At 40.1% G+C, this 23819-nt stretch overlaps 1 protein-coding gene and 1 non-coding gene across 4 annotated transcripts; one reads left to right on the top strand and one right to left on the bottom strand.

The window, feature by feature from the left end:
- Nucleotides 1–443: 443 nt before the first annotated feature.
- On the bottom strand, nucleotides 444–23509 carry LOC137997276 (cationic amino acid transporter 2-like). Of its 3 annotated transcripts, none has more exons than XM_068843170.1 (4): nucleotides 22410–23509; nucleotides 13227–13461; nucleotides 7141–7763; nucleotides 444–1187 (listed from the first exon to the last, which is right to left on the bottom strand). In XM_068843170.1, exons 1-4 carry the CDS (start codon nucleotides 23206–23208, stop codon nucleotides 1066–1068), a joined length of 1779 nt encoding a protein of 592 aa, XP_068699271.1. In that variant the 5' UTR covers nucleotides 23209–23509; the 3' UTR covers nucleotides 444–1065. The 3 variants fall into 3 exon arrangements, with proteins under 3 accessions (XP_068699271.1, XP_068699270.1, XP_068699272.1); XM_068843169.1 differs by lacking the exon at nucleotides 22410–23509 and adding an exon at nucleotides 16553–17847; XM_068843171.1 differs by lacking the exons at nucleotides 7141–7763; nucleotides 13227–13461; nucleotides 22410–23509 and adding an exon at nucleotides 1749–3427.
- Nucleotides 5243–5370, top strand: LOC137998216 (U6atac minor spliceosomal RNA). The gene has a single exon (XR_011122778.1). It is a non-coding gene; the product is annotated as a U6atac minor spliceosomal RNA (small nuclear RNA).
- Nucleotides 23510–23819: the final 310 nt, after the last annotated feature.

Genomic DNA, 23819 nt, shown 5'->3' with positions numbered 1-23819 from the left:
GAAAAAAATTTTCATTGGAAGAGGTCCATGTATGGTGGATGTGTTTTCTCCCATCGTCCTCTCTTGCGTTACATCACAAACAAGAAAAAAATAATTTTCATCCCAGTTTCGTAAATCTCGTCCCCAGAGCTCTCCGGTTCTTTGGTCACGTGGTCGGTGAAACGGAGGGCTCTGGTCGCATCAAGGGAAATATTTTTTCTCTTGTCGCATCTATAATGGCTCCTTGTCTCTTATTTCAGCTGGTTCCTTTAATGGTGGACAGTTAAGAAAAAGTCAGCGACTGCTGTGTTCTGGTTGTTTCCCCTCTCAATGTGATCATATCCGATCAAATAGAGAAGTTCAAAGAATGAGGTGTAGGCGCTTAAGTTTTCAAGCAAGGTCAAAGCAATAATCAAGATGCTTTTCTGTTTCTCGATGACAGAGTAAAATTTGTCTATGGACACTTCTAAGATCGTCTTTTAAAAACAGAGTTTTCGCCGTGATGATTAATGAAGCGCATTTCATTACACAATGGTAAGAACTAAATGTAAAGAATAACACCTCATGTTTTTACAACGTTTTGTGGTACGTTGGAGAGTTCCTTCCCCAGCGACCGGAAATGATATCCTTACAGTGGATGGACTAATTTCGTGGAAACTTGTACACGCTTTTTTCAGCGTGGTCGCCATATTTCACTTTTTATCAGCCGATGAAAAAAAATATTTTTTTAGGTGTGACCAGAGCCCTCTGTTTCGTCGAACACATGATTCAAAGAAACGGAGGGCTCTAAAGACAAGAATAAAATTTACTCAAATAAAATCCCTTTCAATCTTTTTCCTTTATGTCTATCCATGCATCTTTTCAAGTTTGTTGTAATTTTTAAAGTTGTTTTGCAGTATTTAGTGGTTAATGCGATATTTTATTCTTTGGTTTGGTCCTTTCGCGTGTCACTAACGTATGTTTAATACTAACGTCAGTTTTTTGGTTGTAACTAAAACTCAAGACTTCATTTACAGTCCTCGACCTCACATAACAAGAAGTATCTCTTGTGGATCAGATGAAAACTTTTTATGTTTTATCCTCCTGTTACTCTCCTTGATCATTTTTTTTGCTGTCCATTTGTTGTAAGGGTACATAACCTTCTTCTTCGCTCTGCCTCTTGCCTTCCACACTGTGCCGGAGCCCGTAGAATATGTATATCGATAAACCTGTTTAAGAGAGAAATGAACAGGTTAGACACCCTAGGTAAAATATTTTAAATTTATACTTATTTCGATTTTTCGTCACCCTGAAGAGACTTTCAGATCTAGAGCGATATTTCACAGAGCCCCATCAGGTTTCAACGAATTTTGCACACTAAGGCATACGGTTATTTGCAACGGAAAACATTTCTTTTCAAACAGTTCCGTTCCAACACTTCGCAAAACGAAAAGCACGTTCTTTAAAACACCTTTTTTGGTGCAAGTTTAAAAAACCCGTGAGCTTTCGGCTTAGAGCACTTATAACAACAACATTGAGCCGACGCAAGACTGTTTTGGTGGCGATCAGGTAAAATATGTTGGAGATTTTCTTCTTTTTCCTTGCATTGTGAATGCATTGAGGCGTCACAAAATGGCAGCTAAAGTTTGTAGAATCTAGATAAAATTATTTGTGAGTGGTTGATCGTTTGGTTTGAAAAAGAAGAAAGCTAGTTGCAATCAGGGTCGCACACCAAGATACCGCGTCCTTGCGCACGCAGTGCGAGCCTAGGATGTCATTGTCACTCTCACCTATTGCCATCCAAACCCCAAATCGCATCCAAGTGGCAGGATTAAGCTCCATCATAAGATATATGTTAATAAACATTGAAGCGAGAGGGAGACAAGGAACAAGCGGAACTTGAAATGGTAACAATGTTGAGCTCTTGGGTTGTAAGCTCAACAAAACAATAGCAGCTATGAAAACTATGACCAACAACCCCACCAGAAAGATTGCCCAAACTTCGCCTTGATACATTGGGATAAGGCCATTGATCAGAAAAGCACTAAAACAGAAAAAGTAAAAGAACAAGAACCAAATAATGCATTTTGAAATCTTTCCTGATCGCTCTGTTGGCTCTCGAAGAAGGTCTGTCGATCGACAGTCTTGGCTCGATTCTGAGTCTCCCTCGGTGCTACTCACAATTCCTATTGTTCCAGGTTGATATCGCAAAATAAGTACCGATGTAGACACAATTGTGTAAGCCTGAAGTGTCCCTATTGACATCATCTCTACAAGAGCCTGCAGCTCAAAGATCATTGCAAGAAAGCCAGCCAGAATCCCCGAGAAAATTGTTCCAACAAAGGGTACCTCGGTAGCTTTGCTAACACGGGCAAAACTCTTGAAAATCAGTCCATCGGAGGCCATAGCGTAGAGTAAACGCGGCAGCGGGAAAAGTCCGCCATTGATTGCAGCTGTCATTCCACAAAGCGCACCTACTGCAATGATGTACTTTGCAAAGTGTGCTCCTCGATGCTCAAAGGCTTTCGGTAATGCCGCCCCATAGTCTAACATGTTATAGGGCCATATTAATGTCACTGCAGCAGAAACGCCAAAATATGCAAAGAAACAAATGGACAACGCTAGCATTATAGATAATGGGATTGATTTACTTGGATTTTTTGCTTCTTCACCAGCTGTAGCAATGACATCAAAGCCAACGAAGGCAAAGAATGCCGTAGCGGACCCCGCAAGGACACCCGAAGGTCCATACGGCATGAAATCCGACCAGTACTGAGGTCTGGCTAAGATTATACCCATGATAATAATAAAAACAATGACAACAATATTTACGCAAGTCACCCCGAATATAAACACAGTAGACTTTTTTACACCAAACAGTTGAATAATCGTGAGGATTATAATAATTGCTGCTGCTAAGAAATCGGGATGGCCACCAAGTCCTTCCATTTGGATGGATCCAACATTTTCGAGAATCCAGGATCTAATTTTATCATGTACCATAGAATCGAAATATGCACTCCACGCTCGTCCAATAGCAGCAGCTCCTATCATATATTCCATCACCAGATTCCAGCCAATAATAAACGCGACTAACTCCCCTACAGTAACATAGCTGTAAACGTAAGCAGAGCCAGCTTTAGGTACACGTGCGCCGAACTCAGCGTAACACAATCCTGATAAAACCGATGCGATTCCAGCGATAAAAAATGATATCACCGTGGAGGGACCAGCAACATCGCGAGCTATTTCACAAGCGATGACATAAACACCAGCACCAAGCGTACAACCAACTCCTAAAGCGGTCAAATCAATCAGAGACAAACAACGAGCGAGTTTTGTGTCTGCTAAAGATGCTGGATCTATCCACTTCCGCCTCCAAAACTTCCAAAAGCAACGCATTTCTTCAAGGCTTAAATTCCATAATGTAGCTTGTTCTACTTTTCTTTTTTCCTCTTTAAAAAAAATGAAAAATCATCTTACAAAAAGCGGTTTTCCAGCGAAGAAAAATTTAGCGATGATTATAACCAACAGCGCATTTCTCGGCGATTACACGATGCGCCACGTACGTTCACCCTGCTGCGTATTACAGTGATCACATCCCAATTCTTTCAACTGTTTCTGCGCTCAAGGACAATCTATTAAAGAGAATCTAACTTCAGATCAAAAAATTTCAACCGTCGATTCTGGCCTTGCCCGCTACACTAAAATCGCGTAAGGAGTGTTTACACTTTGATCGTGTCTGTGAGGACAACCTGTTGTTTAGTTTCAGTTAAAAAAGCACCTAAACACCGGTTATAACAGGTGTTCTTACTGGTGAAAAAACACTGAAATGGAAAGAAGAGAATTCTTAATACTTCTAAATTGTGAAACTATCTATAGATAAAATGCCGTCGAATATGACAACGAAACAATTGGCTTAGTTTAAAAGCCTCTGCACGATTTTCATTGCGTGAAAAACCGTTTTTATCGCATTTATTTTAGAATTATTTTTATTCCTTTGCTTCAATGGGTTATTGATAGTTTGATAGTTTACTGCTTTTTCTGTCTGGGTAACAACTGCTTTGGGATACATTTCATGGGTAAGATTTGAAAGCAGCCCGTGCAGAAAACTTCGTAAAACTGAGAGCTACCACTGTCTGTTCGAGAATCTCAGTTACCTACCGCTCGGTGCAATATGAGGCAAATGCCGTATTTCCTCGAATAATCGCCCACGCCCTTATAAGCGCCCTCTCCCTAATAAGCGCCCACCCCGAGGCCATAATGTCAAACAAGCGCCCCTCTCGAATAAACGCCCCCCACACCCATCCCTCACTTCCTTAAATAGTAGTAAAACAAGGAAAACCTGTATATATTGCCACTTTATTTATAACTATATATACAGCGGAATCAGTACAGAAGAATAGTTTATTTTCCGGTAAGTCACTTCCAGTTATTCGTATCTCCATGTGCTTGCAGAGTTCCTTTATGTGCGTTATCTGTTCGTTTAATAAACAAGGTACACATTTTCTTTACTTTTGGTGCGCAAAATAAAAATGGATGCAATAAAATTAAATTTGGGGGGAAGCAATATACAATTTTTTGTTGCGGGTACAAAACATTTTGATCAGCAGAGAGCTATTTAGGAGAAGACGCAGCTTTAATTTTATGTCGCGCAAAAAAAATAGCCATCATCAACGAAATCTTGGGTACCTTTTTGCCTTGGACTGTTGGTTTCACAGTCAGTCTAGAGATTGAAAATAAGTATTCGAGTTCCCGCTGCTGTAACTGTAACTCTGTGCACTCTGTGCTGGACTGATGTGAACACAATGTTGCGCAATATCCACGATTAAAGATTACAAGAAATTCTGATTTACGCCTTCATAAAAATAATGAGCAGAGAAAGCAATGAAGACAATGACTGTCTCCAAAATGATTGCAAAGCGACTGCCCATTTGAGATGATATTTATTTTAATGAAAATCAAAACTTTATAACGCAAAAGGCAGAGACAAAAGAAGGTACAAAGTACGACATTGACAAGAAACGGAGGGCATATTCTTTACATTTATACTGCGCATGCGTAGAAGGAAAAGTGCAAAATAAAAAAAGGATATCTTTACATAAATACAAATAAGGAGCAATGATTTATAAATACAGTTTTCAATCAGTATAAGTACGCTTTCCGGTTTATTAAAAACTAGGACAATTCTTCAGTGTGAGAATGAGTAGAAATTGTGTTACCACAAGTGAAGGGTAAACATGTTTTTATCGCATAAAAACATGACAAACACATGTGTTAAGACGTGTTGTATGAGCCGAGAGAAGGTTAGCATCTCCCTCGATAAGGACGAGAAAAGTCTTCGGACTTTCAACCTACAACACATGGTTAAGGCTATGCCACCTACTTCGTGGCATCTAACCAATTTTTTTTAGAGAGTCCAACGTTCTTAGGAAGTCGTATGTTTCAAGAGGAGACCGCATGGTGCGGTGAAAGAGGTGTCCAATTGGGGAATCTTTGTTTACATTTTTTGCCACATTAGCATGAGCCCATCGTTTTCTAAACACCATCTAAAAAATAAGTACTGAATATTGAAAGCGCATTGCCTAATGAAACTTTGACGCTTCGAAAATTCGAAATTTGGCAAAAAAAAATGTATGGGCTCATTAGTGCTTTTGCCACCCAAGAATTTTCCAGTTTTTGATAACAAATAACTCGCTCGTTATCAAAGCCAAAACGCTTAAAATTGGGAATTAAACTAAGCTAAACGCTTACTTTTACCTTTCGAGGTCAATTTGTGCCTTTTGTGGCGCAAACCCGTATGTTAATGAGACAAAATGTAAACAGTGATAATGAGGTCAGCAAATCTATTTGCATGCGGTTGTGCCGGCTCAATATCCCGCTACTACAAATGGTTGGATTCGTCTGACATGCTCGATGCTAATATGGTTGAAGATTTTTGAATGCAGCTTATAAAGTTATAATTCAAAGTCCTAACGTTCCACACTCCTGTCTATTGCCCTCCTCAGGGGTTATCCAACGTTATCACAAGAGTCCCCTATTTATGTGTCACCAATAGGCCATTTACGAGTTCATGTCTGCCTCCTCTTCAAAGCGAGTCTAAGTGCGAATTTGTTGTTATGGTAATGAGTTCTACTTTACATATGAATGAAAACTAATTTTCATAAGAAAAACTTCGCACTTGAACTCGCTTTGAAGAGGAGGCAGACATGAACTCGGAAATAGCCTATTTGGTATTAAGGGAAAGGGTGCCCCTAATAATAGTTAACGTCCTTTTCTTTTAATAAGATGCAAATAGATGTAGGGTAAAAGGCCATCATCATCACGGTTCAAAGGAGCGCGGGCGGCACTATGTCCCAATGTCAACCAGGCCCCAGTCTGCAAGGCCGTGTAAGTTTATCCGATAAAAAAGTCACTATCCAACATTTTTAATCTGTGCAAAGATTTAAATATTTGATCGCGTAACTGTGAATATGCATACTCTAAGCACAAGGCGTGTTCGAAAATCCTTCTTTAAGTATTTTACATTCTGGATAGCGACTTATCCACTGGATAGTTATCCAACCTTTGAACAACCGTGGTCCGGTTGCAATGTGAACCTTAACAAGCGTAGGCTGGATTTGTCTTCGAAATTACCGAATTTAACACGGGCGCGTTTTCCAAATAGCCACCTATCAGTCAGGGTTTTCAACCATGATATGTTTCTAGCTTTGGTTTTGCACTTGAACAAAAGTATAAATTCAACAAGAATTAACCGGCACTGACGCGTTATATGGGCCCCAAAATCACGATGTCAAAATAGTAGGTTAGCACTAGTTTCCAAAATGACCAACGAAATCTACTCCACTTTTTACTAACTTGGTGTTCACTAATTTATCGAGGCGAGATGCTGAGATATTCCATTCCTTTTAATAAAACTGAACTGATTCAAATCAGTCGCGAGACCTTAACAATGTTCCTTGGTGCTTAAGTCCGTTTTTCAGAATCTCCGAAGCTCTGAAAACCCGTTTCCATAGGAACTTCGTATCCGGTTCATTGTGGTTTTTCTTTGGGAAAAAACCGTGCGCTAGTCCCATGAAGAAAGGAAATGCTAAATAGTGTAATTAAAAGGATATACTAAAAGCAAATGTCAAGCTTGGTCCCAAATACTTACAATGAGTGTAATGATAAAAAGCAACTCACCTATTGTCATCCAAACAGCAAACCGTATCCACGTCATATACGACAGCTTCAGAATCAGGAATACATTGATAAATATTGAGAGCAAAGGGATTGCAGGTACACAAGGCACTTTAAACGGTAGGGGCGTCTTATTTTGGGGCTGACGCACAAGGAGCACTATGCTGGCAATCAGGAGAACACTTAATACAACAGCCAGAAGAATGGCCCATGATTGAGCCTTGAGAAGAGCCTCGCCTCCCCAAATTACGAAGATACTGGTGAAGAAAAACACAGCTAGGCTACAGTAGATTCCAAGAGCTGCACGACCAGCTGTTTCGAGGGTGGGACCATTAGTTTCGTTTATCAGTCGAGTATCTTCCTTTTCGTATTCGCCTTGAACTGAGTTGTCTTCAATGGTGGAAAATATGTCTTCTTCACCTTTAACAATGCCCACAGTGCCCGGCTGATAGCGGAGCAAGAGAACACACAAGGCCACTATCGTGTAGGCGAGTAGAGTACCAATAGACATCATTTCAACCAGAGCAGCAAGGTCGAATATCAAGGCAAGGAACGCCGCTAGTACGCCGGACAAGACAGTGGCAATAACTGGAATCTCTGTTTTAGGGTGCACTTTAGCTAGAAACCTGCAATGAGACATAGAAAATAAATTCTTTCCAATTTCAACAAGGGTCTATCCCTTTCATTCGCCAACTGATGGTAGTTTAGGATCATTTCCTCTGAAATTCCTAATGAAATAGAGATTAAAACTCATCGCAATTAGAAAAGCGACTATAGCAGTTGTATTCAAGCCTGGAAAATGAAAGCTTGAATGGAATTGGAAGCCATGATCATCCAGTGCGCTGCATTGATCGTCCAAGTAAGCCATGAAACCGGCTGGGAGCTGATCGATTGCGAGTTCACGTTTTATCCCGTAAGTCGTGAGTGAAATGATTTTAAAATATTAGAAATTTCATATATTCTAACTTTCATTACTTTCATGTCCATCCCACGGTTCAAACATACTAAGAAATAGAATTCACAATCTCCCACCTGGGTTGATAGCTCAGTTGCTAGGGTAGTGCAAAGCAATTGCACGTTTATTGGTTCGAATTCCATTCAAGCTTGCATTTGCCAGGCTCGCATGACATATGACATATTATATATTCTAGAAACAACAAATTCCAAGTTCCAAACAAACTGATTTCAATATGAAGGCCTTAATCAAGTTCAAGACTTGTAAACTTACTCTCGGTAAATATTATGGGTACATGGCAAAATTCAAATCCTTTCGACCACTACTTAAATCCGAACCAGGAAGTCCACTAATTATCGACTTTCGCAAAATCAGTCTTTGGGCCCGATTACATGACGAATTTCAGCCCGGGTTTTGAAAGACATCCTCTTGAAATGAAAGTTGCGATTACATGGACAAGATTTCAACCCGGGCTGAAACTCCTAGCCCGGTTTCTGAAAGTGGGAGGGAAGGGGACTCGACAAATATAGCAAAAATAACAAATCAAGCATGGGACAGCAGCAAGAATAACAGTTCTTCAAGGCAGACAAGGAAAGGAGGCCTCACAAATATAACGAAAATAACAAAAATAACAAATTTAGCGAAAATATCAAATCAAGCAAGGGACAGCAGCAAGAATAACAATTCTTCAGGGCAGACATGGAAAGGAGGCCCCACAAATATAACGAAAATAACAAAAATAACAAATTTAGCGAAAATATCAAATCAAGCAAGCGAGAGACACAAAAATAGCAGTTCTTTAAGACGGAAAAGGGAAGGGGGCCCCACAAATATTACGAAAATAGCAAAAATTGCAAAATATCAAATGAAGCAAACGACAGCAGCAAGAATAACAATTCTTCAAGGCAGACAAGGGAAGGCGGCCCTACAAACATAACGAAAATAACAAATTTAGCGACAATATCAAATCAAGCAAGCGGGAGAAACAATTGTCCTTTATTCTCGTTATTTTTGCTATAATTGTAATTTTCGGTATTTTTGTTACATTTATGAAGCCCCCTTCCCTTCTCTCTTTCAGTGATTTGTTATATTTGCCAGTGTCGCTCGCTTGATTTGTTATTTTCGTTCTTTTTGCTATAATTGTCATTTTTGTTTTGTTTTCTTTTTGCACAGTTGTTATATTTGTTATTCTTGCGATTGCGTGCATTTCTGGACATAAGCGAAGTTATCACGAATTCGAAAGCTGGCGAAGAGGACATTGAGGCTTTTTCTTTCCCACCCAGCCCGGAAGAAAAAACTTTGACCGCAGAAGAACGAGCTTTTTGTAAAGGATTAATTAACGAAGAAGAGTGTTTAAAAGCTTTAATTTGAATAGTATGCCTTCAAGTAAAATGCCTGGAACAAATGGATTGCCATGTGGATTTTATCAGTAAAGTTTTCTGGAGCCATGTAGGACGAATTGTGATTAATTCTTTAAATTAATCTTATGAATCGAGAAGGCTCTCAATATCTTAAAGGCGCGGGATTATAAAGTTGATACCAAACAAGAACTCGGATCTTGCTTTATTTAAATTAAAAGTTGGAGACCACTCACGCTCTTAAACTGTGACTACAAGATTGCAACCAAAGCCATATCTAATCGTATAAAGACAGTACTTCTACGCTTATTTGAAACGACAAACTGGCTTCATAAAGGACAGATTTATAGGAGAAAATATTCGTACAATACACAGTATCATTAAATATACAGCGGCTAAGGATATTCCCGGGCTTCTCCTCTTTCTTGATTTTGAGAAGGCTTTTGATACATTAGAATGGTCTTTTTTGTATAAAACTCTTCAACACTTTGATTTTGGACCAATTCTGATAAACTGGATAAAAGAATTCTACGCTGATAGCGAAAGTTGCGCTCTAAATAACGGTAGGACGAGCAATTTTTTTTTCAGCTTAGTTGAGGTGTAAGACAGGGCTGCCCTTTGTCTCCTTATCTGTTTGTCCTTGCTGTGGAAATAATGGCGGAAGCATTTCGCAAAAATGAAAGAGTTAAGGGCATAGTCAAAAATGGCAAAGAAATCAAATTGAGTCAATACACATGCAGATGATACAGCATTCGTGTTAAACGGCTCCGAAGAATCTCTAAAAGAATCTCTTAATTTATTGGAGACATTTGGTAAAGCATCTGGCCTCAGTCTTAATTATAGTAAAACGGAAGCTTTATGGATAGGTACAAACGCAAGGTCGGATCTTAAAATTTGCCGTGAGAGAAATTTCAAATGGCCAAAAGAGAAGGTCAAGAATCTTGGTGTATGGCTCTCGACAAACGAAGGCACAAAACTGTCCGAAAATTACAATAAAAAACTCAAAAGAGTAAAAGCGATAGTAGGCTGTTGGAAGTTCCGTCGACTTAGCCTTTTAGGAAAAGTTGCTGTGTTGAAAAGTCTGGTGACGTCGCAAAAAGTATACATTCTTTCTCCTCTAGAATCAAATTATAAGATTTTGAAAGAAATAAACTCAATTTTTTAAATTTTTTTATGGAGCGATAAGGGAGATAAAATAAAAGGAAATGTTAAGATAAATGATTACTTAGAAGGAGGAATGAAAATGATTGACATTTTCTCCTTCAATAAATCCTTAAAAGCCATCTGGATTAAAAAATACTTGACGTTAACAATAAGGACAGTTGGAAAACATTCTTTGATCTGGAATCTCATCAATTTGGTGGAGACTTAATATTATATGGTAATCTGTATAAAAGTGACATCTTAAGTATGTCTAATTAATCTTGTCCCTTTGTTAAAGAAATCTTAGAAATTTGGAGCGATCTTTTTTTTACGAAAAGATAACAACGTTACCCTTATGGCATAATTCTTTGATACGTATTGGAAATAAACCTGTTTTCTATAAAGATTGGTATTTGAAAGGTAATTCTGTCGACCTTCTTAGTTGGACTGACTTTCAAAATAATATAACTTAAAAGTTCAGCCCCTAACTTACTTTGGAATAGTCTCTGCTATCAATCGCCTAAGTAAAAATAAGGATCTGCCAAGACATGATTGTTCATTAATGAATTTCCCAAAGAGTACAACGCCAGCTAGATTTGCATATGGCAAGCTTATTTCATCTAAAAGCGAACAACCTCACATTTGTCAGCATAAATGGTCCAATAAAACTAATCTGTCACCAGACGAAAAGAATGACTGGAGGACAGTGTATCAGCTAGCTTTTCAGTGTACAAAAAGTTCAAAACAGATAACCTTCAATTATAAGTTTTTGCATCGCCGTCTGGCGACTAATACGTTTTCAAAAAAGATAAAGGTTCTTGAAGATGATAAATGTACTTTCTGCCACTCCGAAGCAGAAAGCTTGTTACAATTTTTTTGGAAATGTGAACTATGATAACGCAGGATTTTTGGATTAATGTTTTTTCGTGGCTTAAGTCCTGTCAAATAATTAACATTTTTCTTCAAGTACATACTGCTCTAGGTGTAAGGCCAGATAGATCAAAAAGCAACCTCCAAATAAATTTTTGCCTTTTGCTCGCCAAGCATTACATCTAGTTATGCAAACATTAAATGAACAGTCCAAAATTAATCGATTTCCTATGTTACTTCAAGCATATCTACATAGTCCTAAAAACTCAAGCGACCGTCTTAAAGAAATGGGAACCATTTGTACCTTTTCTGAAACATTTTGTTTTCTCCTGTTTCTTGTGTTGGTAATTAAAATACTTATCCTAACCTCCAAATTTACGAAGATTTGCGGTTTGGGTGAACCTAGAGTGTATTCTTTTGGGAGTATCCTGACTATTCTCATTCCGGATTAGGAATAACAGAATACACGGAATATCAATTTGCAAAAGAACACATATTCTGAAACGGAATGCTTTTCGCGAAGGTGACCTGGGAACTATTGTATCTGCGCATGCACCAATCCCGTTGGCAAGGCGAGCGAAAAAGGTTTCCCGAAAGTTTGGACCACGAAATGTTAAAATATGGCGGGAAGAACCAGTTTTCTGGCGGTTTTTTTTTTTCGACTTTTCGGTTTGCTTCATTTGCTAGACACCTTGAGGCGGAGATGACGAAGAACCTTTTTGTGCTTGTGAGTGCTTTGCGTAGTGCAAATGTGTTCCCTACAGTAGACATTTTGCATCGCTATTCCATTTACATTTTTACAAATTTCAAGCCGCCGGCGGGCGACCAGCCGGCCGCGTATCATTTCCCGCCAAAACTTTCCCAAAAGAACGCATATTCTGCCTATTCGGAGGGAACCATATTTCGGTCATTCCGTTAATTCTGCTACCGGGAGCAGAATGAATGGAATAGTATTCCATTCATTCCGAAAACGGAATAGGTCCCAAAAGAATACGAATACCGCCTATTCCGTGAATTCCTATTAAGGAATAGTACCAAAATAACGCGCCCCTAGTTTCAGCTTCCTTCCTCTTTCCTGACCATTAGCACTTCTGAGGTCCTAGTACTATGTTTGCGAGTAGTCATAAACATCTGTAAGTAGTGCTTAGTGTTTTATGTATTTTGTTAGTGTAAATACTGTTTTGTAAGTAAGTGAAGTATCTTACTGTCAATAATGTAAGTACAGTCGAATAACTGAAGTAATTTGTAAGTAATGCTCTTTGTGTTGAAATAAATATAATTGCTGGGAAAAAAATAAAATTACGGTAAATCAAATAAAAAATAAAAATAATAAAAAAGTAAATCTATTTTTAAGAACAGGTTTTTCCCGCGAAAAGTATCATATTGACCTTGACTCTGAAGTAGCTTGTTTTGATTGGCATTTCCAACAATGGGCGTGCTGAATTTCCCAAGGGAGGCGTTCTATATCTGGGGTTGACTCCAAGGCCAAGCATGGCAGATACAGGCTCCCCCATAATGAACTCCTGTGGTTACCAACTATTCAAAATGAAACCCTACTGCGACAGCGCGTCCTTTTGCTGTCCGCAAGGATCGTAGTCTCTGAGGATAAGGGTGGTTCGACTCCTGTTCGAATCTGAGTTTTTTCAGACTTCCAATGGCCAAGTTTATTGCGATGATGTAAGACTTATGAAAGCCTTTTTCTTTTACTAACGTCAACTATCTGATCTTACAAAAAAAACCGAGAAAGAGAAATTCGCTCTTACTTGAAAATGAGGCCATCACTCGCCATGGCGTAGAGCATCCTTGGTAAAGGAAACAAGCCTCCGATAAGAGAGGCGCTCAGTCCACAGAGGGCTCCCACAGTAATGATGTATTTGGCCCACGGGGCCCCTCGAATGGCGAATGCCTCAGGAAGAGCACTTCTCTCAGCTAACTGATCGTAGGGTAACATGAGTGTTAACACGGCGGAGACCCCAAAATAGGCCAGGAAACATACACCTACAAAGGAAACAGGGAACTAAATGATCTTTGATCCTTTTTACGCTGAAAAGAAGCGATAAAAATATCTGCTGCGACGCTAAAAAGATCAAACTAACAAACGGCGCAAGAGTTAAATTACAGAGATACTTCAACCGGTAGCCGCGTTTCATATTTTTTGCTGACATTACTGGAGACGCCATTAATTGTTGGACTATTGAAGAACACAATCACGATCTTTCTTTCAATCGGTTCAGCGCTTACAGTAAACTCTACTGATTGGTAATTAACCAGCTAACAACAGCGACCGTTCGATATAAGACGACACTTATCAGTTGAATTTTAGGCCATGTTCTTGCTTTCTTTGTCATAATTTCCAGAGCAGATTTCAGTACTAAAGAATATTGAAGTTCAACGATTGAGCCCTGTGCTTAGAGTCTGAATAATAATTTGACCGCTGACTGGTTGGCTCAGTTGCTTGAGCATCAGACCACCGCGAAGAGGATTCCATCGTCTGCCAGACCTCAGGATCATTAAAGAACTGAGGAGAAAGTCCTGACTCTGTGATACATCTGCAAATGGTTAGACATTTTAATCTTCTCGGGTAGGGACGGAAAACCATACGCCCCTTCTCACAGGTAGCCGGCCCACACCGTAGTCTCAAAGAATGGGGCACGGAATTCTCAGTTTGTACTCTGGCCTGTAAAAGGGACACTATTCATTGGGACTTTTCTCTGTCGTGCAGCTTTCACTACCTGAGTGATGAAACTCAAACAAACTTGACGAAAAAGTTGGATACTTTCAATCTATAGATTGAGAGGGGCAAGGAATGCTTTTCATCGTTATTTTTGTAACACATGGTATGATAATAACAATTTCACAAAAAAAATAGATAGCCTGAGTAAGGTCTGTTCGTTAAACCGATGATACTTCTTTTGCTCTAAATTATTCCAAATCTACCGATTCTCTTACATTCTAAGCACCTGTGCACTGAAGAAAATGGTTGTGCGGCCCCGAATTACGGCTTTTCGTTTTTCGCATACTTTTTCATGGTAACGCATTTCCTTTACTGTGTGACAATAAGGGGCGAACTACTTGACTCTGACTCTCAAGCACAAAAGGAAAAACAAACCATTCACAGCACCTGCGAGCAACCCTTTTGGTTTGTTGACTCGAATTAACTGTCAAAGAAATTTTTAATTCGGCTCTAATTTTCCGGCCACCCTTAGCGTCTGAATCAGACGCAAGCGTAAGAAAACAAAATCCACTGTTTCGATCCCGGATTTCGATGACCTGACGCTTTAAAAACAAGCTTGTACGACTCTCTTTACGTCTTCGAATTCTATTTCGTCGCTGATGACAACTAAAACCTTTCAAACAATTCGGCAACTTCTGGTGGCTGCAGGTGACTTACTTCTCCTGACGAAGACACGTTTTATCAATGTTGTATTACGTTTTTCTAAACGAAAGATCATCTCAGTTTAATGAAGCATTAAACTGAGCTGCACTGCCCTGCTATCTGAGTTATCAAGTCACCTGAGAGTTTGTTAACTGCGAGTTCATAGAGGGTATTACATGGCCGCGCGGAGATTCGAAATTTCTCTTTGAATGTTGAAGAATTTTTTCAACACGAAAGCTCACTTGGTATTTCGTTGGTGTTTATATAATAAGTGAAAATATGATGGATAATAAAGGAAAGTAACACTAGCACTGCAGGTATGAAAAATCATACAAGCAATGTCAATCCACAGTTCCAATCCACAAGTCCGTTCCATTTTATCCTTTTCTTCTTTTTTTGCAATAGACCTTTTTACAGATACTGCGGCCATTTTGATTTCTAGTAAAGCTATGATCTTCGCAGTTATGAACGCAATTTTTACAATTGCGTAGAGAAGCCTGAAAAATTCAGGACTTCAACGGGGTTTGAACCCGTGACCTCGCGATTCCGGTGCGACGCTCTAACCAACTGAGCTATGAAGCCACTGACGTTGGGAGCTGGTCATTTGTGGGTTCTAATGGTCCCGTGAGGAATGAATCAATGATGAAATGGTATATGAAATGAATCATATGAACTGCGGATATGAAATCAAGTAAAGCTATGATCTTCGCAGTTATGAACGCAATTTTTACAATTGCGTAGTCATAACTGACCAGCTCCCAACGTCAGTGGCTTCATAGCTCAGTTGGTTAGAGCGTCGCACCGGAATCGCGAGGTCACGGGTTCAAACCCCGTTGAAGTCCGGAATTTTTCAGGCTTCTCTACGCAATTGTAAAAATTGCGTTCATAACTGCGAAGATCATAGCTTTACTTGATTTCATATCCGCAGTTCATATGATTCATTTCATATACCATTTCATCATTGATTCATTCCTCACGGGACCATTAGAACCCACAAATGACCAGCTCCCAACGTCAGTGGCTTCATAGCTCAGTTGGTTAGAGCGTCGCACCGGAATCGCGAGGTCACGGGTTCAAACCCCGTTGAAGTCCTGAATTTTTCAGGCTTCTCTACGCAATTGTAAAAATTGCGTTCATAACTGCGAAGATCATAGCTTTACTTGATTTCATATCCGCAGTTCATATGATTCATTTCATATACCATTTCATCATTTTGATTTCTATTGTTTCAAGTAGCTATTATGGAATGCCCAGGGGGAAAATACATATTAATTTGCCCCCTGGGCATCCCATAATGTCTTTCGAAACAATAGAAATCAAAATGGCCGCCGTATCGGTCAAAAGGTCTATTGTGTTGCATTGGCGATTGTTCGGGCAGAAAAGCGCTCAATGCATGACTTTCATATGTTGTCCATCAAAATGTTGACTTGCACACATCCCCCAAATCAGAGTCATTTTGGAGTCTTACAGTCGATGTGGTCGCCGCTCAAATGATCAAAAGTGTTTACATTGTTGTCACTTCTGTGTTCGCTCGAGTTCACCTCAAGGACCTCAAAAAGCACCAACCGACAAAACGCTGCTTATTGGCTTTCATTCCAATGGGTCACAGCTCACTGACTCAGAGCTGTGTTGTCAACTGAATTAGTTATTTGAATATTAAATGTAAATGCAGACATGCATGGCTTGACTGGTGAAGGTCAAAGCTATTCTTACCTAAAGACAACACTATGGAAATGGGGATAACTCGACTGGGATTCCTAGCCTCTTCACCACTTGTCGCGATCACATCAAACCCAACAAACGCGTAAAAACAGGTTGCTGCCCCTGAAAACACTCCAGAAACGCCATACGGAGCAAAATCACGCGTCCAGTTCTCGACCTTCGAGAAGTAGATACCCACGCATATTATAAACGCGATCACAAATAAATTGATTAATGTGCATAAATTGTTGAATCTAGACGTATTTTTAACACCAAAGGAGAGGATGAAGGTCACCAAAAGGACAAGAAAAAATGCCAAAAAATCTGGATGTGATAATCCCGCAACGTCCATTTGTCCAATATGGGACAGAGTAAAATTACGAATTCTATCGTTTAGTATCGAGTCAAAATAATCACTCCATGCTCGTGCTACGGACGAACCTCCGATGACGTACTCTAAAAACAAATTCCATCCAATAACAAAAGCGCAGAGTTCTCCCACTGTAACATAACTGTAGATGTAAGCTGAACCAGCCTTCGGGACGCGAGCGCCAAATTCAGCATAACAGAGACCACAGAGAACGGAAGCCAATGCGGCGATGAAGAACGAAATCACAATGCTTGGACCGGCGATTGATCGAGCAACCTCTCCAGTTAATACATAGACTCCAGCTCCAAGTGTACCTCCAATCCCTAAGGAAGTTAAGTCGAATGTCGATAAACATCGAGACAGTTCAGATTGCGAAAGCGACTTCGAGTCAATCAGTTTCTTCTGTGTGAATCTCTTTACCAAAAACGCCATCTTCGGATGGGATATTCCGTGGACCATTTAGGAGGTCAAGTTGCTAATTGTTGTCACCGCGGACCTGAAGATCAACCTCATTTGTCACTGAGATATCAAGACACATTATCGCATTCGTCTCGTCCCTAAACTGCTCGCAGTCCCTTTTGAGTGCCCGCCTTTTTCACGTATCTGTCATTATTCTTCCCTCGGCTCGATTGCGTTCCAGGAGTCCGCTTTCCTTTTGGTCAGCACCAAGAAGACCAACAGGATAGGTTCCTTATGTATCTCACATTGTAATGTATTTAAAATTTCTACAATGTGTTTGGGATTTCTATAAAGTAAGTATACGTCTACCTCTAATAGTTCACCCTTCCAAAACAGGCAGTCCGCAAATTGTGGACTTCTGGCTCGTCTACGCACGCTCAGAAACTTGAAACAACAGTGGTTGTCAACGGTTACAAAAATGCGCGTTCAGTGCGACTGTGCATAAGTTTAGTTGGAATTGGCCAGAGTCTGTGTTCTCGGTGCTAACCAAAAGAAAAGCGGACTCTGGGGACGAAAGGGATCGATTCGAAAGAAATTCACTCGTGACTCAATCTCGTACCCACAGTCCTCGGGCTTTTTGATCAGCGGGTGAGCACCTGGAGAGACTTTGGGATAATGGACTTGAACTTTTTTTGGATTGGTCGCTTGCATAAAAATGGTAGTCCACGCGTCCCACAGGAAGTCGTTAAGTAATTCGGAAACCCCAGAATTTGGAGAAAGATTCAAAATCTAAAACTAGTTTCAGTGCTGCTTGTTTTTCTACCTACCTCAGAAATATATAAATCCCAAAAATAATAAAACGAAGGGGCTTAAATTGTGTCTAATGCTACACGGGAATTTTCCCACGATGCTAAAAACTGATTGCTGTTGCTGTTGTAAAAGTACTGCAGGAAAACATTTCATCAGTCTCTTTGGGGAGAAATCCGTGGATGAAAGTCTTGTCACACCCTGCGAGCAGAGCCTCCTTTTTTCTTTTTCTTTACTGAGGAGGAGAAAAGTAGGCTCTGCCCGAGTCGCGTCAACTCTTTGAAGCCGCCGCAGCCCGAACTTCTGGACTAGTCAATCTTGTTTTCTCTCGTCAAACCGGTTTTTCCAGTGCGAGCGTCCGTTTAGTGACAAAACCGATGGTTATAATTGAGCCCGCTGTACCATGAAAAACCAAGATGGCGGCGAGATCTGGCATATCAGGCTTGGGTTCGAGACTGTATCCTGGCAACATGCAGCGCATATTCAAAGATCTTACTCGATTCATGCAGAGCCTTTCTCGAGAACGCCAAAATCGAGCAAGCAAAAAAAAGGTTCTGCTAGCAGGGTGGTCTTGTCAAAGCCATTCAGAATCACGAAAACACAAAATTGTAGTAGAAGAGGACATTGGTGTCATTTCCACAAAAATCTGTCGATCGTGTTTTATGCATCATGGAATGCACGCTGAAACAGTGAAAATACAGTTACCGAAAGCGTCAGAAGTTTCATCTTCACTCGCTCTTACAGCAAGCCAGTGATCATTTCTCCAGTTTCCTTTATGGTGTGTGATATGATATTTATTATTATTATTATTATTATTATTATTATTATTATATTATTATTGTTTCTCGAACACTTTCAACCCGCCATTTCTACTGTTAACTGTTTTCTCTTTTTTGTTTCCGTTTAAACTCAAGCACGCGCAATAAGACCGGAACCCACGTTTTCTGGGAAAATGGAGTCTATCCGGGCGCTCACGCGCTGACCAAGACGCCTTAGGACTCTGGGTACGAGATTGCGCGTGACTGAGAATTAGGAATGGGATTTTACGGGAACCTGGAACGGGGAATACTTCGATTACTTTAAACAGGGTGGATCAATCAGTCATCGAGAAATGACAGATGAGCTCGTGGATTTTGAGAAATAGCCCCCGGTTTCGCACTGTTTATTACTCGAATCAAGAAAAAATGAGGGGACAGAGAGGTAGGCTCAAGGCGTTGGCCGGGATATGTTATGTCCACGAAAGTTATTTTTAGACGAGCGGAAGTCTTTGTTCGAGGGAAAGTCTGTCTTCCGAGACGTCCGCATGCAGTCTTGCTTCGCTCTCAGGTTCTTAGTGAAAAGAGAAAATGATGGCGCACGTGGAAGGCTGATGAATATATATTTTCTTTCAAACATCGGACCGAGGTTGGCCTGCATGCGGACGTCTCGGAAGACTTCCGCTCGTCTAAAAATAACTTTCGTGGACATGACATATACCAAGGGGTGGACCGGGAGCCTCCTTCTCTGTCCCCTCATTTTCTCTTGCTCGAATTGATTAACAAAGGTTAAATCACATCAACCTATTATAAAATGACGAAATTAAATTATTGAGTTTTTGTGAGTGAATGAAATTGAAATAATTAATTTACACAAGGTGTTGGCTTGTCGAGAGCTCTAACCAATATGCCGGTAATGGAACGAAACGGTATCTAATGTTGCTAGGAATACCTTGCACTCCTGACAGTTAAATGAATACCGATAGAATGAGAAGTTCAAGTACGTCGCTCCGTGAAATGTCAATTCCGGTGGGGTACAAAACCAAGCCAACAAAGAGATTTAGCGTCCTGGGATATGCTTAGACCATGTTTCTCCCGGGTATGTGAAGTATGTAAGTGAAGCTATGATCCTCGCAGTTACAAACGCAACTTTTTCAATTGCGTAGAGAAGCCTGAAAAATTCAGGACTTCAACGGGGTTTGAACCCGTGACCTCTCCATACCGGTGCGACGCTCTAACCACGTTGGGAGCTCAGTTGGTTAGAGCGTCGCACAACTATCGCGAGGTCACGGCTTCAAACCCCGTTGAAGTCCTGAATTTTTCAGGCTCCTCTACTCTATTGCAAAAGTTGCTTTCATAACTGCGAGGATCATAGCTTCACTTGATTTCATATTCGCAGTTCATATGTGATCCATTTCATATATAATTTCATCTTATCATATGGCTCTTATGGTTGTACGAGGTTGTACTCCAAGTACAAACATAGGCGGTGACTGGGAGTCAATCTAGCATTTATTATGGAGTTTAAGAAATCTCGACGGATACGGCGTCGAAAACGTCACTTCAAAATATAAGTTTGAAGTATTTCATAATTATTCCATCTTGTTTATATTATTATATAGTATGGGCGAAGTGTCCTAATACTGGATTGGTACGGACGGATTTGAGGTAAAGAGTGAAGATTCACTGTAGTTTGTCCAAGTTGTCGTCAAAACCATAAAATTTCACGTACATGTAGTATTTTTGACGAGTACGGGAGAGAAATGTTCAAAAATACGTGCCGCACGTGCAGCACGATCATGTTGGTTCGTTCAACCAATAATATCACTGCCTTTTGGCGTTGTCGTTGCTGTAGCCGTCGTGGTTTCTTAAACTCCCTATCAACACGCTACACCCGCCAGATAAATCTTGTGTAGATGATGATCATTAGATGCTTTATGTTAAGCTCTCCCAGCCACCATACAGACATTCAGTCATACAATGCAACTGACACACATCAAACGCTTGCCGATTTTCCCGACCCTCCCCATAAGGAGGCCGAATTTTTTGGGAGAATTTAATTAAACCACCATAATTCATTTTTTCTCAGCTATTTTTCCTCTGACTTTCACAAATCGCTTTGCGTCACGGTCAATAGAGGGTTGAGTGAGAGAATGTCTCTGGGTCTTGCCAAGAGGAAGAACAGGTTACTTTCCATCTGTCGTGTCTTGGTAATTCTTAATGGTCATGCCTGCCAGGCATAACTAGGTAATTGCTAGCTACTGCCTAAAAAGATAGACTTTATCTCGTGATACACATGAAAAAATCCCGGGAAGAATGAAAGCAGTACAAAGCCGACTGAAGCAATATCAAAAAGAAACTCTATAGGCTCACCTAGAGCCCTCCAAGTTATTAACCAATTTATCAGTGAATAAAAACCCTGTACACTTTACAATTACAGTGATAAAGCTGAAATTAAGAATGATTGAAAAAACCATAGAAGTTTAAAAAAGGTTAACGAATCCAAAACTACCTCAGTATGTATTGTTTTTTACATGTAAAGAAAGAAGTCTTCAATTGGGGCTTAAAGCGAGGGGCAATGAGATAATTTTAATATGTACTGGGATCCATTTCCCAGATATAAGCCAGGAGCAGTAACCGTGACGACCTATAGACGGATCGAAACGCACCAATCACTGTTCAGTCTTCCCAGCCAATTACATCTAGGCTCAACTGACAGTCGACCAACAACACCACGAATAGTTGACCAATGATATCTACGACCGGAGTTCTTATAGTATCTATTGACGTTACACAAATCACTTGACTCTGAAGATGACTTCCACTCAAGTTGTCGAGACGTCAGTCAATGTCATCTCAAACAGTCCTTCTCAGGGACGATTGTACTTTACTTAATTATAAGAAGCTGTCCTGACTACAACTTGCGACTCTTCGACAGTTTGATCGGATGCATGTTTTTGGATTGTTAAATTTCTTGAAATAGTTGAGCACAACAGACCAATAAATCACAAATGTATATTTCAGCGCCATTTAGGTAGGGTAGTTCAAGCCTTCCGTCACATTCCAGTCGCACTAATTTTCGGAGACAAAGTCTCCTGGTTGGTCCTTCTACGTAGGAACAAGATGACCTGACGTTATTAACGTGACCAAACACTTAGCTAACCAGCTACTTTACAAGTTGTTTTCATTACATTATCTTTCGTTGTGGACAGTCAAATCTTACCCAATGCCACGACAATATATTTTAGCGAAGAAATTTTTAAATGGTCATTTTTAAAGGAAGAGCTCCTTAATAATGACTGAAACGTGATCGTATAGCGAGTCTTTTATGACGTGGCTTAGTTTCAGTATAGCAGGTTTAACCAAGCTATCTTTGTGTGATTTCTCAAGCGATTTCGGCGCGAGTTCACGAGTTAATTCTGATAATTGTTCTCCGCCAAGAAGATAAAACGCCAGCTGGTGAATAGCATCTTTATTCAAGCAGGCTGAAAAAAGTCTAAAAGCCTACATAATTACAAATAAAATAACATAAACTTACCTATGGTGAGTATTGTAGCTACAGGTACATCTTTTGAAGGATTGTTTGATTCTTCCACAGATGCGGCAATAATATCAAACCCAACAAATGCGTAAAAAGCCGATGCGGAGGCAGACATCACGCCAGAAAATCCGTATGGCAAAAAATCATCGGTCCAGTTCTTGCTTTGAGCAAAACTGCCTCCAGCAATGATGATAAATATCAAGACCAATAAGTTGATGGCTGTTATTACATTGTTTGTCATCGAAGTAATCTTTACGCCAAAGCATAATGTTATTGTAATTACAAGAACTGCAAAAGACGCGAGAAAGTCAGGATAGTTTGCAATGGCCCCAGCAGCGCCGAGTCTTCCGATGCTAGACATCGTGAAATTTCGTATGACGTCGTTTAGTAAAGCAGAATCTAAGTAAGAGCTCCAAGCTCGAGCCACCGAAGACGCTGCTATTACGTACTCGAGAATCAGGTTCCAACCGATTATGAAAGCGCATAATTCACCGATGGTGACATAACTGAAAGTGTAAGCCGAACCAACTCGGGGAACTCTGGCTGCAAATTCGGCATAACAAAGACCGGCGAGAAGGCTGGCTGAAGCGGCCACTAAAAACGACAAGACAATACCAGGCCCAGCTATATTTCGCGCTAAAGTTCCAGTGAGGATGTACACACCAACCCCTAATGTCGAAGCGACACCAAGCGTTGTCAAATCCAACTTTGTCAAACAGCGTAGAAGCTCTGTTCTGTGGATGGTGGTTGCGTCGATAACCTTCCTTCGACAAAACGCTTTTGAGATGCGCTCCATTTTGCCAATAATAATAGCAATTCTCTTGTTTTTACTGATTCCGTTTCTTCGCAGCGCACCAATTCCCGCACGGAAATCACTTCACTTTATGTGTCAAGCGCGCGTTGAATTTTTTTCTTTTTGTGATAAATTTGAAGACAGGTGCAATTTCATTTTAACCAGTGATTGCATGAAAACTAGTAAGGAAACAGCGAAAATAAAACCCATTAAACTCTTGCAAAAAAAGATCTTTCACCACTGAATAGGATAAGGTCCTTTTCAGGTCTGTTAATTTATTTTTAGTTGTACTTTTAATATATCATGTTTAAAATGCAAAAATCGTCGCACATCTTTTATACTGCATGTAAATAAGTTTCGAAACGACATATCAGTCCCCGATATTTTTCCTGGAAAAGTGTTTTTTTCGCGGGGCGAAAACTTTCTTCCAACGTTGTCTCTTTTTAAACTTTTAAATATTTATTTAAGGAGGTAAAGATCGCAAACAAACATGTCTCAGTGCGACACAAAGTCTGAATTTTTACCGATATTTTTGATCTTCAATAATTAATTTTTAATGATCTTGTGATGACGAACTGAAATGTCGCTGTATTATATGATCTGCGGCATCGCAT

Source organism: Montipora foliosa, chromosome 3 (assembly GCF_036669935.1).
Source record: "Montipora foliosa isolate CH-2021 chromosome 3, ASM3666993v2, whole genome shotgun sequence".
Taxonomy (NCBI): Eukaryota; Metazoa; Cnidaria; class Anthozoa; order Scleractinia; family Acroporidae; genus Montipora; species Montipora foliosa.
The sequence above is the reverse complement of the archived record's forward strand: the minus strand, read 5'-3'. Positions and strand labels throughout refer to the sequence as shown.